Below are 17,878 nucleotides of genomic sequence, written 5' to 3'. Positions count from 1 at the left end.
AAACTTATCAGCATTTTTGTCTAAAGACTAAGTCTAAATCTAAAATAGCTATCAAAATTAACACTGGCAAAAGGTTTGTTGTGTTACTGTGTGATAATCCAAACTAACCCTTTAAAACACCACAGATACACAATAACACAAACTACAGATTGAAGCAGTGGTATCATGTTTATCATGTCATTATTAACACTTATATAGTCTTACCAACACATGATGATGTTAATAAGCATCTTGCAAGAACTTACAAGGTTGTTATTAACTATTAATGAAAGCTTATTACAAGGACCTTAATATAAAGCATTACCTAACGGTTCTGCCTGCCCACTGTGAACTGCATGCCCCTCATGGGAGGAGGGGGTAATGTCAGCTACATATTCTCTTTTGAGCCCCATGTCTTATTTCAGCCTATATCTGTTTGCATTTTTATCAAACTGGCAATATTAAAAGTACTACAAATTAGCTATGAGCAGTTCGAGTTAGCAATGTACCCATGGATATACGGATAACTATCACTGAATTACTTTGATACTGATGAAAACTTGAATACCTGATGACTCTAAAGCAAGCTCTGAAGTGTACTTTTTCTATGATTTCAGAGAAGACTTGTGGACATTTAATTGTGATGGACATCAGAGATGATGATATCCTCAGGAGGTGTAAGTCAAACTGAATAATGTCAAAATGTGTTTCATATCCATGTGTTCAGATTTCACTGAGTTATGACTCAGAGAAGGAGTGTGATTTTTGACTCAAATTCACTTCATGCAGTAACTTTGCCTTGCGTCTTTCCCCTTCAGCTCTCCCACGCCCCCTTGGGGAGGCTTAAGGCTTTACTTCTCAGGCTTTGTCAGACCACATCCTGTAATTTCCTGATGCCTTTCTGGAATAATGTGTTAAATCACCGAGGAAAACAGTAAATATTTCATCCCTCACCTTCCCTTGTAAGGTTAAGGTCATGTTAAAACACTACCATTCTCGGAAACCATTGGCTGTATTTGGTGTCTGACTTCCGGCAGACGGCGATACAGCCTCTGGGGGCAGACCCCTGATTTTTTGGCATTCCGGTTTGATTTGGGCGCAGGAGGCGAATTTCCGTTTCCGACTTCCATTTATATATAAATAAATATGCTGAAACATTGCGATGGATTCAGAGTTTGCAGTGACGCCAATTATGTTCCGCCTCGTTAGTTCACCGCACAGAGCGTTTAACCTGGCAACAACTGCAGCCAGCTCAAACGTGATTGATCAATATCACGTGGACTACAAACAGCCTTGCACCGGAAACCAGGGCTCTTCCGCTGTTCTTCCGGAGGCAAAATCTCCGGGGTTTGCCTACAGACTCTACATTCACTGAATGTAGAGTCTGTATACAGACACTAAAACACCATAAACAGCTCACAGAGATATGTGTCACACAGATATTGTTAGATATGTTATTTAACCTCACTGCTGATAGATTAGTTGATGGCTTCCATCGGTCAACCACACTCACACAGCTGAGCCACTGACTGGCCCCACATGAGTTTAATGGGACTTACAGCATCTGAGCTCTTAAAGTAGAGTCTGTAGTTGGTGATCAACACTTTGCCTTTCACAGCTCCGCTGTATGGACAGATGTAGATGATGTCTTTATCTGGGAAAAAAGATCAACACAAACATTGTTTATGGATTTGCTTTCGATCCTTCTCACATGATCTTACACAGGCCTCATTGGCTTACAAAAGGTACTTTTCCACACTAGTATTTCTGTTCAGACATCATGATATTGTTGGTAAGCAGTGAGTAGTGTAAGGAAGATATCAGCACACAGAGGCAAAGGAAGGCTATAAATGCCATTTATTCTGAGTGTTTAATAAGAGACTAAGGACAGGCCCACTCAGTAAATGGGTTTGTCCTTATGAATAAAATAAACACCTTATGAAAAAAAACACAAACAGTTATAGTTGTATGTACATTAGTTACAGATGTTAAAGATGTAACATATGTACTATGATTAAGATCAACACATCTAGGTTATGCATAACTACTTCAACAATATAAAGGAGCACTGTTCTACAAGCTACACAAGCAGTTGACCTGACAGACATGTTCCTGGGAGTCAAACTATTTGCCCATGATCACAGTACCACCACAGGGGCACATCTCTTTGGAACAGAGTGAACAAATAATTTTGTCACTGACTAAGCTCCATGTACTCACCTATAATTCTCTCCTCCCCTGGCAGCAAAGATACGTCAGCTAACAACTCCATCTTTAGAGACTCTCTGGAGGTCTACAAACACACACAAAACAAGGCATAAAAACAGAATAATAGAATAAATTGCAGTAACACCTTATTTATTTGAAAGTAAAAACAAAATGAAGAAAACAACAATGTACTGAATCATACAGAAGTAAACACTCTCAACCATCACTTATGACCCACTCTCAGTGTGTGCCGATGTATTTTTCTGCAGAGACTCTGTCCTCTGCCTGGATTTTCTTATTTTCTGTGTTTGGGATGTTTATGGGCATTAGGGCTGGGCAATAATCATTATTAAGTTAAATAAAGTACTGCTATGATAAATGATAAATGAAAATACCTAAAATACTGTTATAATAATGTTAAATAAAGTGTTGTTACAATAAAGTTAAATAAAACACTAATAACGGTAAATAAAGCACTGTCAGAAAAAAGCTGAATACCATGAAAATAAAGGTAAATAAATACTGTTATAATAAATTTAAATATTATACTGTTATAATATAGAGAATTAAAGTATTGTTATAATCAAATTAATCAAGGTGGAACCACTGGTGCTTTTATTTTGAAGGACCTGGCTCATCTTGGGCTGGAAGTGTTGTTTTTGCTGTGAAATTGAAGCTTCCAGTCTATGGTTGTTGTTAGCAGTTAACAGACGGTTAATCTGTTGCTGTAGTGACTTTACACTGTGAGCTGGAAACGCACTAACAGCTCTACTACTCTAATATCTGCAAGTCACACTAGCGCTCCTTGGTTTCAAAATATGACTAAATAGTTGCGGTCTGGAACCCCGCAGGTACAAAAACATGCTTTGTCTGCGCACACTACCGTTGAACTCATTAAATTTAACTATTACCACTGCGCCATTAAAAATGAGGATTTAGGGGCGTCAGCAGCGTAGTGGATAGTGCTGGCACCCCATGTACTCCATTGACTCCAGCTTGCGACCATTTCTGCATGTCACCTCCCCTGCTCTCTCTCTCTCACCCCATTTCACTCCTGTCCTGTTCATTAAAGGCAAAAAGCCCCCACCCCAAAAAAATCTTAAAAAAAGGGGGTTTTATCCACAGTAAGCTGGAAACAAGTTAACAGCTCTCTAGTCCAAGTATTAGTAATACTTAAACATTGCAGTAGAGCTCCATGGTCACAAATATTCTACTTAATACTGGCGGTCTGGGGCCCTGCACATAAGACACCCTTTGCCTACTCAGACACTGTCACTCAGGCAAAAGGGATCTGGATGGGAGGAGTGTGTCTGATGTATCATGTTTGTGAGTCTTTCTTTGTTGTGTGTGTGCCTGTGAGAGGGAGAGGGCCGCAAGAGGGTGAGAGAACCAAAACACCAAAACAGGTCTTATCCCAGTGGCTTAAAGAAACAATATGAAAATTTATACTCAATCTTCACGATACAGTCATTTTATACATTCCACATGGAACAAGCTGCCATACGAGTGTCATCGATATAATGCCCACCCCCTTATGGGCGTGTACTTCCACAGCACTCAGGTAAGGTCAAGGCTTTAGAAAAAGGTAGCGACCAGGTGCCGGACTGTAAGCAGCAGGCATCCAAGAGACACAGCCCAGACAAAACACAAATATAGCAAGGAGAGACACCAAATGGGAGTCAATCTGTGGTTAGCTTTTACTGTCACTTTCACTGGCAGGCATGTTTACAAACAGTAAACAATAATCCTACACAGTATACATTTAAAGGATTGGTGGGTGTCAGTTTTTCATGCTTTATTTGGTGTTGTTTTTACTTTCCGGGGAAGTACCAGAAAGGAAACACAAAAGGAAAAGAGGGAAAAAGAGCCAGTCTGCTGTGAGCCAGCTGAAGTGTGGTCAGATTTAGTGACCAGTGAGATGAGACAGCGCACACACACGCCACTATTCCTTTTTAAGATGATGAACTGACAAACTGTGACATGGAGGATTTAAGGAGCTTAGCAACTAAATTTGACACTGCTGCTCTTTATCCTTATTTGGAACTTAGGCCTAATAAAAAAATTTCACTCCAAAGCCATACTATTGGCATTTGGATTAATCTATTCTTCTCTACAGTTCAATTTCAATAAAATCTTTATTCATTCCATTTAAATCACAACTTCCATAAAGGAAATGTGTTTCTAGCTTTACTGTGTTTTATGACTGACAGGTTTGATTGTACATCCTGAATGGGGCTTTGCAGTCTTGTTTGTATATGTTTTAATTCTTAATATAAATGACTCAACCAGAAAAACCACTTTGTTGCAAACACCATGGAGCTGGCAACTTTTCCCATCCTGCTGGTTCACCATAATTGGGCACACACCCTCAGAGTGACTACTTTATACGATACTGATTCAAAATGAATACACTAAGATTCAAAGCTACTAGTACAAGGCTTGCTGACCTCAATCATAAATGTCAGGGACCACTTTTTAAGTTTGCTTAAACGACTGCAATTTAACTACAGACAATAGTCTCTGAATCGAAACTAGAATTACCGCCCTTCAGTTGTATATCTTCGTGCATCAGTCAAGTTTCTCCTACAGTTTACATCCATGTCTGCAAAAACATGGATGCTTCACACATATTTTCCCCTACCTGCACATAAGATCTATACAATCAGCATAGATTCAGAAGATCAGTGTCACCATCTTAGTATCTGACCAAATGTCTCCCCTTCTGTTCCTGTGATATGATGTTGAATAATGGTCAGAAATGTGTTTTACGCACAACATTATGATGTCATGATGAAGCTGACCTTTGACCTTTTGGATACAAAATATCATCACTTCATTATTTTATCCTATGAGACATTTGCGTAAAGTTTTGTCATTATTTGCATATGAATTCTTGGCCAAAAACATGTTTTGTTAAGTCACACAGACCTTGACCTTTGACTACAAATTCTAATCAGTTTATTCTTCAGTTCAAGTGGACATTTATGTCAAATTTAAAGAAATTCCTTTAAGGTAATCTTGAGATATCACATTTACAAAGTTTGAGTGTGGCTAGCACCGCTAGCAGCAGCAGCAGCCGTTGTTCTGCGCAGATTACATCCAAATGCTTGAGTCGAATATGGTTGTGCATTGCTCCAGTGGATTGATTATATGCCAGTTTATTTTCTGACACAGCCTACATTGTTTTCATTTTCTAGATCAAAGTACTGCCACACCACGCTGGTTTTGCGAGAGGACATCTCTCTTATTTCCCACTGTGCTGCTTTAAAACTCCAGTCTACTTGAGCATTACCACAGGGAGGGGGACTGCTGTCTGACACTTCTGTAGCACCAACTAGTGGCAGGTGGCTGCATGACAGTTAAGTGGCCTTGTACATGAATAAAACACTAATGGGATTAACCGACTAATATTTCTGGTGCTGAGTAGCGAGGGGGCGGACGTCTAATCGTTAAGACGGCTAATCGTGTGCATCCCATAGTGGAAATATTTTGGATTTTGGAGAAAAAAACATACACATGCCATATGTGAACAATGCTGTTAGGAGATTAAGTATGACGTAATGTTGCCTGCCTGGCCAAGCATCTCATCCTGCTAACTTCTCACTACAGCAACATCAGCTGCTCTGTTTCAACGTGCATGTAGTCTGAAACTCAACCAAGCTGTTCTGTTGGGAGATACACTGACTTAAACCAACAGTGAGTAAGAAAAATACTAACATTACATGTCATTTGTTAAGCTATGAATTTTGAGAAAAAGTCCACAAGCCGCTAGCCTAATTTCTGCAGTGTATGCATAAGCTAATCATGAGTGACTAGCAAAAAACAATGGTTTTGTCAATAAACCTTGACAGTTATTACTGAGCTGAATTTGCTACTTTTAAATGATGTTGTTATTAATCCATGTGTTATGGCTGTTGGGAGAAGTTTGCTTTCAGGGCTTTAAGACAGATTACCCTGAAGTTTTAGGAAACAGATGATGGTTTGGGTTCAAATGAAAAGATTTCTTTCTTAAGACAAACTTATCTCATGTGCTGTTTAATGTGTGTTAGTGGAGTCAGAATAAAGTAAACTGTACTGCACTTAAGCAGTTACATTTATTTAGAATATTTATGTGTTGTTTTTCTCCTTTATGGCCATAAGCAAAAAAGAAAAGGGTAGCAGCTTCTTCTGTAACCACCTGTGTTATATGGGCATATAATATTGCTCATATCGATGGCAGGCCTATAAATCACATCGAATTGCAATCGTATCGTGGCAGACTTTGTAATATCAGCAAATATTGTATCGTGATGAAACTGGTGAGTTTACACCCCTAATTAGCATATGAATTATTGAGTACTATCCAAAAACATATTTTGTGAGGTCACACTGACCTTGACCTTCAACCACAAAATGTTAAATAGTTTATTCTAGACATCAAATACCCTAAAGGTGCTCTTGAAACACCATGTTCACGAGAATGAGACGGTGACTTAAACTTTCACCTTTGACCTCTGAAATCTAATCAATATGTTGGACATGTTTCCATTCTCATCTTCTACAACTGCAGAGCACACTGTCCCGTTGCTATGCAAAACTCTCAATCCAGCACAGGAACTAGCAGGTGGGTCCTCCAGCTCCGCTCTATTAATTTGTGCTCGTCATAGTGACTGACTCGCACATCATTCCAGTTGTTGTGCTAACCTCAGCATTTGTTTATTGTGTTTCATATCATAGGCCCACAGATATTAATCTATATCTCATAACTGATCAGACTCTGATCCTCTGCCTGATGCTCCCTGTGTCAAAGGCTATTCGTCTATCTAAAAGGTCTAAGCTATTTAATTGCTCTATATCAACACGCTATTATTGATATAGGCAGGGGATTTTAATACAGAGTGGTAACCACTGTATGTGAACGCATGAATGAGTCAGTCTTGCACAGCACTGGATTTGAAATGAACTGTAATAAACTGGAGCTTCTGTGCTTTGATTACCTGCTGTGATACAACATGACCCTCATCCATTTAAAATGAACATTAGTTCTTCTGAGCTCATTTTGGTCAAAGTGATGCAAAAGTATTGTAATTACTAACTTATCACTCTACACAGAGACTAATATTGTAAAGTAACTTTTATAGAAGGTAACTAGGAATAAATTACATTTTGAGGGTAACTTGTCCAACACTAGATGGCAATGGTCTTTTTTTTTAGCTCTGTATTTTTATGCCATTTTCTTGTCTTGACCTCCTGACCATCCAGTAGGTGGCACTAGTGCCAAGATCCCTTACTGGCTTCCAGTGAGGCAACCTGCATCTTTGCAGTAGTGGGGGACTACTTTTTCCCAGTATGTGAGCTTAATATCCTCAAACAGCACACATGTAGGATCTAAATACTTCAACCTTAACCAGCTGGCACAGGTACACAGTCCTATTGCAGATACACCAGATATAGCAAACAGAGTCACATAAATCCACTTACACTGGAGATGTGTGTGTCCAAGGCGTTGGAGTTGTAGACTGAGACTGGTGAGGCCATTGCTCAGGGAGGGGGCTTCCACAGGCTGAGAGAGTGAGAGAGACACACAGAGACTGTTAGTGGTGTCAGCAGCGAGGTCCTGCTAAAGCTGGGCTCTCATATTTCTGTAAGGATATAAGCACAGATTCATCAGCAGGAAATGACAGATACCAGAACATTTTCACAACAGCCTCAGGGCCACAATACACCACGTCAGATTAGACAGAACTTGTCAGTACTAATGCTGACATGGATCCTGTCAGCAAAAAAAACATATTTAGAATCAACAGAGTCAATGACAGCAGTGTTTGTTTTTTACCATGAAAAGATAGATTACAGAACGCACATGGTGACAACACTATACTATGAAGGAGTGACATATGGGGTCTCATGAAAACAAATAATACATTTTTGCTAACAATGTATTACAACATACAGGCCAAATCACATTTGTCAACATCCACTTTGCTGCAAGTGAGGAACCATGGAGCTGATGACTCCAGGAACATCATTGAAGATGTTGTAGATGGGATTTTTTCTACAAGAGTGATCAATGTCAACACATTGACTCAGCACCATTGAGCCCACTCATGCGATTATTAGTATGTATCATCAATAATAAATAACTAGCCCTCTTCTGATATTGAATTACAACGTCCAAGAGAACACACAATAGTGTGTAAAAGGAAGGTGAGTAACAGGTGTTCAATGATCTGGGGAGAGTAACCCTCATCTCTGCCAGCTGCCACTCAACAGTAGTCATGGTAACACCATCTTTTGAAAAATTCATCATGGTAACAATGCATTGTAGGGACTACCCAGAAGTTTCGTGTGAAAACTCTTCTTCATGGGAACCATAGACCTGTGTTATAAAGCAAGAGCAGCAGGTTAGCTTCAGGCTAACTTCAGGCTTAACCAACATCCACCAGTCTCATTTCCATTCCCATGTGTGCCATATATGGTCACGGTAGTTCATCATTGAGTCCAAGTCAACCTTCATAACAAATTGAAGATATTCCCTTGAGGCATTCTTGCTGTATCACGTTCGCAAGAATGGGACGGATGTACAACCTGAAAACATATTGCCTCCAGTCACGGCTATCACTTGCGCGTAGGCATAAAAAAATTTTTTTTTAAAAAAAAGAAGGTCAAAACTGAGCAGTACAGGCAGAGATACTCTGACTTTTAATGGCTTTTTCAATGGTCCAGTGTAAGCCTGCTTTAACTGCACCATGCCAAGCCAAGCCATGGTGAAAAGCGCTTCCACTATTGTCTCACAGTGGGGGAAAGCCATCACCATGTCATGTAGCACTGTGACATGGTGATGGCGTAGCTGAGTCCTCAGCGGCTGGAGGCACAGAGTTAGCAAAGCTTCATTAGTGGTGCAATTCTTTCAAAAAAAAACAAAAAAAAACAGGTCTAACCAAACAGATGTATTCAGATCAGTTTTAACTATACAAACTGTAACAGCCACAGTGACGGGAAAAGAGCTGCAGGCGACAGGCTCTTACTGTGGTGTTTGACTAGCACACCAACAACACATCATCAAGGTAAAGTATTTTACACTGCTTTAGTGTGCAATTTATGAACAGGAAATATCAAGCCAAGTCTAAGATAACCCTAACATCCAGAGCCACATAAGACATTAAACAATGGTTCAGGTGGGTGATTTGTAAGGTGTGGTGTAAACCCATAACATCAAAGACAGTTTTTTTCAAACCACTGAACAGAATATTGGCAGAACTTAGAAAATGCTATGTCCCATTTTCACAAGGTTTAACAAACAAGATTTTAGAAAGAAGGTTAATAACAAGTTCATTTGATGAATTCAAATGCAACACTGACCTTTTTTTAGTTTTGGCTTATAGATAGTGCTGCGGTTATATCCGCATAACATAAGAGCTTTAGGAGAAAGGAAGGGAGAAAAAGTGAGAATAAACATTTGTTGTTGAGCCAGAGACGGCATGAGTTATGCGGACACAGAGAAAGTGTGAAAGAAGTGAAACTGAAACTTTATTTAGAAATCATGACAATTAACAGATTTTATTAGGCCTTTGCCAGCAAAAACAAACAGGCCTATTAAAGACAGAAAAACCAGACCAAAATCAGTCTAGTGTAAAGTGATTGATATCAGCTTAGAGAAGGGGGTGTTGTTTCACATGCAGTCTACTGTATAATTTTGTCAGTGGGGAAACCACCTTCACAGAGGTTTATGGTCAGGAACAGTATGATGTTACCAAAAGACGATGGATGGATATTGAGCTTTGATGGACAGCAGAAATGATGAGAGAGAGGCTGCTGAACTGAAAGCATGTTTCAACATTTGTAACATCAAATAATCTGGTCTTGTTTTTTTTTTTTAAGATTTTTTTGGGCATTTTTGCCTTTAATGGACAGGACAGCCAAGTATGAAGGGGGGGGGGGAGAGAGAGAGAGGATGACATGCAGCAAAGGGCCACAGGCTGGACTTGCACCTGGGACGCTGCGGCAACAGCCTTGTACATGGGGCGCCTGCTCTATCCACTAAGCCACCGACGCCCCTGGTCTTGTTATTGTGAAAAGCAGATGCATCAATACTTAAGAGCATGAAACTACAAGCTATGAATGGTTCCTCATTCTGGGAAAGTGTGTGGCAGTGGGGGCCAGTTTGAAGAGTGAAAAACCTTTGTGAACTAATTATAGTTAAACTGAGGTTTTGTGGAAAACCACCGTAGTACAGCTTCCTGTTTCTTAGGTTATTCTGGGGCTGGGTATCAAACCTCAATACTGTACCTTTTTGGTAACACCCAAAATGTGTCTATAACATTGGGAACTAAAAACTGTTTGGGAGCAAGAGTAAAAAAAACAACATTTCAAATCAATGCAAATTAATGCAATCCAAAAAACATAAAATACATTTTTTTTTTTCCCTTTTTGTTTTTCTCAAAGGAGAACGCAGGAATTGATCAATTACACATGAATTAGGCTACTTCCAGTTGGATTTTAGTATTTCTCAGAGTCTTAAGGCCCATTTATACTCCCTTTATGTACGAAAATAGATAATTCCATTTCAAACGTTGTGAACATCACTGCCCTCATACTTCCCTGTGTCCTTTATGATGGCATAGATACAGCCAATAGATGGGACTAGAGGGCAGAGTCAAAAGTTTCACACAATAACAAACGACAATGCCGATGGGGGAGGTCGTAATAATGTACCTTGAAAGGCAGTGATGTAGACGGCGGTGGTCTAAGTAGCCATTATATACATCCCGACATTTGGACGGAGAATTACATTACATTACTGATTCAGTCTGTTCAGCCATTATTTACATTTATTTACATTACATTTACATTTCTTTGTTGTCTCCTACAGCTGTGTCTCGCTTGAACTATGCTATACTGTCTAAAAATCCTCAGGTAGTTTTTACAGTGCAAAAATGAACATGTCCAGTCTGTCTAGTCAATAAAATCTGTAAAGCTATACTTTCTGTGTTAAACATTTACGGACAGTTGCAGACTTGTGCCAATTACACAGACGTACACGCAGTTCTTTTCATACTTTGAGAATCTGTGTCAGTCTGGCTTTCCAAGCATGCTGATTCCCTGATCCACACTCCATTCCAGTAGTCCCCGTTCGCTTTGTTTTCCTTTAAATATAAACGTGGGTACCTGTGGATCACCTTGTCTCTTAAAAACAAGCATGTGTTATTATCTTGTTGTTGTTCTTGGCAAACCAACTAGAGAATAATTAAAAGGCAAGTTTTGATACAGAACCTAGAATTAAATGCAATCCAATTTTTGTCAACAAATAAAAACTACACAACAATGAGAAAAATAGACATGGTAGGTACTGGAAGGAAAATGTAATAGAAGTATGAACTGAATTTCTCTACAGTCCCACTGAAAATTAGTCAAAAAGAAACTAGACCCCAAAACATGTCCTGACATTATGTTACTGTATACCAGGTAGGGGTGGGGGAAAAACTGATACAGCACAGTATCGCAGAATTTTTGTGTGGCAATATCGTATCTTCACACAGTGTCAAGTATTGATTTTTTTTTTTGTAAGAAAATGTTTAATCAATTTATTTGTAAATTATTAATATCACAAATACAAATGAAACTTTAGGAACCCTACTAGAATAATATAATCGATTGCTTTTTCAGTCCACTACATATATTTTACTCCAAAACAAAAAAAAGGGCTGAAGTGAGATGCACGGACTGAAAACTTTATCTCATTAGATAAAACAGACGTTGTCAAAGTTGAAAAAAAAAGGTAATAAATTGCAATATATTTTATCGTAATACTCAGCATATCACAACATTTAAAATCGTAATAACACTGTAACGTGACCCAAGTACCTAATACCAGGCATGTCTAAACCATGGCCCTGGACCAATTTTAAACAGCCCTCAGCTTGACTTTCAAAATATGTGTCCTTTCACACAATATTGGTTAATCAAGCAAGATCACTTTGCATTTTCCCTTCATTTCACAATGGCACAACTGTCATACATACAGTTCACAGACATGCATCAAGAAGGAACTACGCAATCGGAACAAATGTGTTTTCATAAACAGACAATAAAGAAAACAAGCAAGGGGAACGGTAACCTAACAGCAGACAGTTCCTGCAGACATAGCAACCGCAAAGACGCGTTAAGTTTGGACACCCCTGCTGCATATGGTAACATTAGCATTAGTTTTAATTTACTTTAATATCATTTAATAATACTCATTTATATTATTTATTTTATAGGCTCTTTGTAAAGAGGAGGGCAGGATTAATGTTGGCTGTCATTCATCTTCCTCTGGATGTTTGCTCAAGGTGAGCCTATATTTTAGCACTTGTTGTTTCATTTTTGAGCTAACTGAGACAGTGAACAGGATTTTAGTCAACAGGTGAGTGAATCCAGAATGAACAGCTGTTCTGCTGCAATCAATGATGACCAGTTGTCAAGAACCACAGAGAGTGAAAGGCTCTGTTCAAACAGAGTTTGGGAAGGACAAACTTTAGTTTCTGCCAAACTCCTCCCAAACTAACCCGCTCCTCTGCAGAAATCCAAATCAAGACAATAGCACCTGCCTACCATGCTGTGATCAGCTAAGGGCCTAGCCTATAGGATATGGTAAACCCGTAAATCACAGCCCATCGACTATGCTTTGTTGGGCACCCAACAAAAACTGAAAACTCTTCAGATTGCACCTTGGCCCATCAAAAAAAAAATAAAACAAAAAAAACTATCTCTTATTGTTTCCAAATGTAGTACTTGAGTCAGTTCAGTGTTTTCTTATGAAGCTTGCATGCTAGCATTAGGGTTGCCACGGTATGAGATTTTCACAGTACGATAACCATCTCAGAAAATATCGCTGTGTCATGGTATCACAGAATTATTATTACCATCAGTTGCAGCCCTAACCCTTAAAGAAACGAAAATAGAGGGTTTTTTTTAGTTAAACGAATGTTTTACTGATTGAAACTTGAAACAACTTTTTTATTTTTTTAATCAAAGTATAACCATCACTGTTCATATCACGGTATACAGTACAGGCCAAAGTACAGGCCAACAGGACAATGACCCCAAACACACCTCCAGGCTGTGTAAGGGCTATTTGACCAAGAAGGAGAGTGATGGAGTGCTGCGGCAGATGACCTGGCCTCCACAGTCACCGGACCTGAACCCAATCGAGATGGTTTGGGGTGAGCTGGACCGCAGAGTGAAGGCAAAGGGGCCAACAAGTGCTAAACACCTCTGGGAACTCCTTCAAGACTGTTGGAAAACCATTTCAGGTGACTACCTCTTGAAGCTCATGGAGAGAATGCCAAGAGTGTGCAAAGCAGTAATCAGAGCAAAGGGTGGCTATTTTGAAGAAACTAGAATATAAAACCTGTTTTCAGTTATTTCACCTTTTTTTGTTAAGTACATAACTCCACGTGTTCATTCATAGTTTTGATGCCTTCAGTGAGAATCTACAATGTAAATAGTCATGAAAATAAAGAAAACGCATTGAATGAGAAGGTGTGTCCAAACTTTTGGCCTGTACTGTACCTTGAAACCGGTATATTACTGCAACCCTGGCGTGAGTGAGCTAGCATGAGTCTTTATTCACATGGTTAAAAGCACTTATTGTTAGTCACTTTAAATAAAAGCACCATCTTGATTGTAATGTAATGTCAACTGTAAGGCTGTACCACATATCATCTTTTTACATTTAAAGCTTCTATTGAGATTTTCTAATGAAGCTTTGAATGCCATCATATTTTATGACATCATTACCCCACCAAAAATTGGAAAAAAATCCTTGAACAAAATCCTCAATCCACTTAAGTGATTAATTATTCATAATTACTTCAATAAAGGGATACTTAATTAATAACTGATTTTAAAAAATAAAATCAACTTTATTTAATGAATAGATGTAATTTTTTGGTGCTGTTAGGCCAGGTAATACAGGTGTGTGCCTCCCTTTCTGTGGGACAAGTTTTTTGACTGCAGTGAAAATTATGTTTCTTAAAGGCTAAATGCCAAAAATTTTTGGATTGTTATTATTGCTATTATTTCATTAAAAAACGTGAATTTTGGAAATGATTACATCTGTCTTTTTTTCATTTTTTAAATTTTGACTATTGGTAGGCTAACACTCTGGAGTTATTGCAAATGTTTAAATCACATGCCAAACACAGTCCCACACAATCCTATGCATATACAAATAGTATAATACTTATAATATTAGTGTAGCCCAATAGTGGTTGCACCAGGATGAGATTTTCATGGTACCATAACCATCTCAGGAAATTACAAACCCAGTACTGATTCCGATTCCTGAACTTGCGAATCAGCCAATACCGGGTACCGATCCAATACCATTGCATTAAAAGAAATAAGAGCTGGCTATATATTACTAACCCTGTATGAATATGAATTGATTGTTATCATTGTTGTACAGCATGGCTCAGTTTAAACCTTTTGTAAAACATGAACAAATAGGCCTACATACACGATTTACCGGAAATCATTTTTTCATTGCCGCTCTACAAACAGCTGTTGCCAGAGCGGCCAAGACAGCTAACTGCTGCTGATTTATTCGAGTGTAAAACAATTTTAAAGTTTATTAATAAATGACAGATCGGATCTGTGCATAGACTTGCGTACTTGTCAATGCCCGCTCTAGCTTTTTAAAGACTGTCAGAGGCATTTTCCAATACTGGTATTGGTATCAAACAACTCTACAGAAAATATCACGGTTTCACGGTATTACAGTATTACAAATTGTTACTGCTATCACCAGTTACAATAACCAAAGGAATGAAACAGAATTTTTTTTTTCTTTTGTTGAATGAACGTTTTATTGTAAACTGAAACTTTTAACTATTTTTTAAAATGGGGGTATGTGTAAAAGTGCAAAAGGCAGTCCAGGGGGAAAGGAGATGCCCATGGTAGCTTTACTTTTGTTATAACCGTATATCAGTCATTCTCAACAAGAGGTCTGGAACTCCCAGGGGTCCCTGAGGGGGAATAATTTATCTTCACAATTTATTCCACTATAGAAGTGAGCCCAATGTGAGTAAGAGTGACTATTCTGATAACAGGTTTCACTTCCTCCATGTTTATTCCTCAACTGTAGTTGACAACTAAAGGATCCTGATTTTTTATCATGTCCAACAACTAAAGTAATTTCAGTTGGAGGTCCCTAAGGTAAAGTTGGAGTCTGTGACTTAAACTGTACCAGGGGGAGGATTGTAGGAGTTCTTGTCATGAAAAAGGTTGAGACGACTGCCGTAAATAAGCAGATTCAGAACGGTATGATAACTGTCAATTTTCATACCATGGCATACGGTTTCTGGGTGTACCGTGGTACAAAAATTGAAGGTTGCCTAATCTTTATCTGCAACTGTGCCAAAACACTGGGATAAAAAGAATAAATCAACATGCAAAGAAAATTATGTATGATGTATGCTATCAACTGGATCTAGTCAGAGAAATGATTACAATAAACAGTGCCTTTAGTTTTCTATTAACCTCACAAAAACCTCATGTAGGGTTACAACGGTATGAGATTTTCAGGCTACGATAACTGTCTCAGAAAATATTGTTGTATCTCAGTCTCACAGTATTACAGAATTTACATTATTATCAGTCAGTAGGACCCTTACAGGTATGAAAACAGAAGGGTTATTTTTGCTTAAACAAACATTTTATTACTCTAACTAAAATAAAGTGGTTATTCATCCAGTTGCCATTTTATACTTTTATATCATGGTATACCTAAAAACAAATATATTGCTGCAACCCTAGATACTTGTAACTATACTAATATCAGCACATCATCAGTATATTCCAATTTTGGCTTTAAAATGAACTCAGAATGGGCCAATATGCTTTTTCTTAATTTGCACAATGAATGAATATTACATACATTTAAAAGTACTGTATTTCACATCTCCATCTGTTGGTGGGCCATCACCATTAGTGTATGCATTGATAATATGTAAATTCCACTAAAGAAGAGACTTGATGAGCACTAAAATTAGGTGGGGAAAAAAGTGGATATATCGATATTAATATAAGTTATCAGTCAAATGAGTCGTTACAAATCGTCATTTGGGATATCGGCAAAAAATCCAACATCTTGCACCCCTAAAACTGGTATATCCCTGCAACTCTAGGCACCTGTAACCACAGTGACTACATATCCAAAATTGCAGATGTAGCCTTGGAAAGCTTAGAAGATGTAAAAATCATAAATACATGACAAAAACTAACATATATGTGTGTGTCAAAGAACTAAAACTAAATCAAAATGAACACTGTTCCTTACTGCAGTTTCTTGCTGCTGATCAGCCAACCCATACAGTAACGTTAAATCCATACTGATGTACATGTGGCATAATGAAACCTATCAATAATATTAGAAATGCTGATGTATTGATCTGAGCTGGTGCAGTGAGCCAGGCCAGCAGCACAGTGTGCACAAGCTGCACTGACAGGTCTCTATAGAACAGAAACACAGTCAAACAGGACATTATTACTTCCCCCTTTAATCATACTGGAACAGAAGCCTTGGTGGTGTGTTTGAGCATCTTCAGCACTAGAGCAGTTTCTGATCTGTTGGCTTTTAACATCAGCAGCTGGCCGACTTAAATCCCATTACAGCAAAGCAGAAATACTTGCACTTTGACAACACAGACTATATGTGTACATACTGGAATGTCTGGAAGCACAAAGAGATACAATTATAATATCATCAAAAATAACGAGCGCGGAGTTAAAGTTCAGTTGGTATTAGTAGACGGTGTGTGGTACGGTGTAATTCAGGGTGGTACGGTTAGCTAGCTTTTTCCAGACTAACACAACCTGACAGCAGAGGAGCAGTTTGCGGTGTGGATACCAGCTCCAAGATATGAACACACAGCCCAAGGGTGGCTTTCAGTCTATTCCACTATCGAGAATGCAGTCGGCGACAGAACCGGGTAGTTCTCATGGCCATGTACGAGCCCACAGAACAGCTACAAGCGTAGTGGAGAACAACAAAACTCCACCACAACCCCCTAAACTGAACTTTTCCAACTTGGCCATTCCCATAGACACAGCTGTAGAGTTGCACCAGGAAATAGCGAAGGCCCAGACGGTACGACAGCTTGTTCCATCCGATATTCAGGCTATTTCTGAGCCACAGTGGACAGAAACCTCCGGCAAAGCCCTCCGAAGAACACTAAATACAAGCTCAGGTGGCCTCGTTGGGGCCAAATGTCTTATCTTACCCGCAAAGTGCGATTCTCCCGTGGCTCAATGTCGATCTGTTTCCCTCAAGCCACAGCAGGAACTTACCCTACGTCACGTGCCGGGCTGTCATGGCGCGGATTGGCTGGTTGTCAAATTTGCGCGTGCAAGGAATGCAGGGAAAGGTAGTTTTCAGATGGGTTGCCATATTCCTTTTCTTTCTTTTTTTTTCTTTTTCCTTTTTTGATTATTATGATTTATTATCTAACATTTGTAGAACAAACATTATCTCGTAGAAGATAAATAGAAAAAAAATCACATCAAAATAAATCAATAAATAAATCAACAACAACAACAAAATAGACTGAGGGGGGGTTTATATATAAATAAATAAGAATTGTAAGTTAATGAATTAAAACACCAGGTATACAAAGTTAACAAAATGGAGCAAAAACATCAAGATCCAAAACAAGGATTATTCAGAATG

The 17,878-nt window shown here is 38.7% G+C and overlaps 1 protein-coding gene across 2 annotated transcripts in view; it reads right to left on the bottom strand.

The window, feature by feature from the left end:
• Nucleotides 1-17,516, bottom strand: part of mtm1 (myotubularin 1) — a 35,020-nt gene extending 17,504 nt beyond the window's left edge. For both annotated transcript variants that reach the window (XM_033652051.2, XM_033652052.2), the window contains exons 1-4: nt 17,433-17,516; nt 7,648-7,729; nt 2,200-2,272; nt 1,539-1,633 (exon numbers count right to left, since the gene is read on the bottom strand). In XM_033652051.2, the coding sequence (XP_033507942.1) occupies nt 1,539-1,633; nt 2,200-2,272; nt 7,648-7,704 (225 nt within the window). In that variant the 5' untranslated portion in view covers nt 7,705-7,729; nt 17,433-17,516. The remainder of the gene's footprint in view (nt 1-1,538; nt 1,634-2,199; nt 2,273-7,647; nt 7,730-17,432) is intronic.
• Nucleotides 17,517-17,878: the final 362 nt, after the last annotated feature.

The sequence above is a fragment of the Epinephelus lanceolatus genome, chromosome 22, assembly GCF_041903045.1.
Source record: "Epinephelus lanceolatus isolate andai-2023 chromosome 22, ASM4190304v1, whole genome shotgun sequence".
NCBI classification, from domain to species: Eukaryota; Metazoa; Chordata; class Actinopteri; order Perciformes; family Serranidae; genus Epinephelus; species Epinephelus lanceolatus.
Note: the sequence above shows the minus strand (reverse complement) of the source record. Positions and strands in the feature narration are given on the sequence as shown.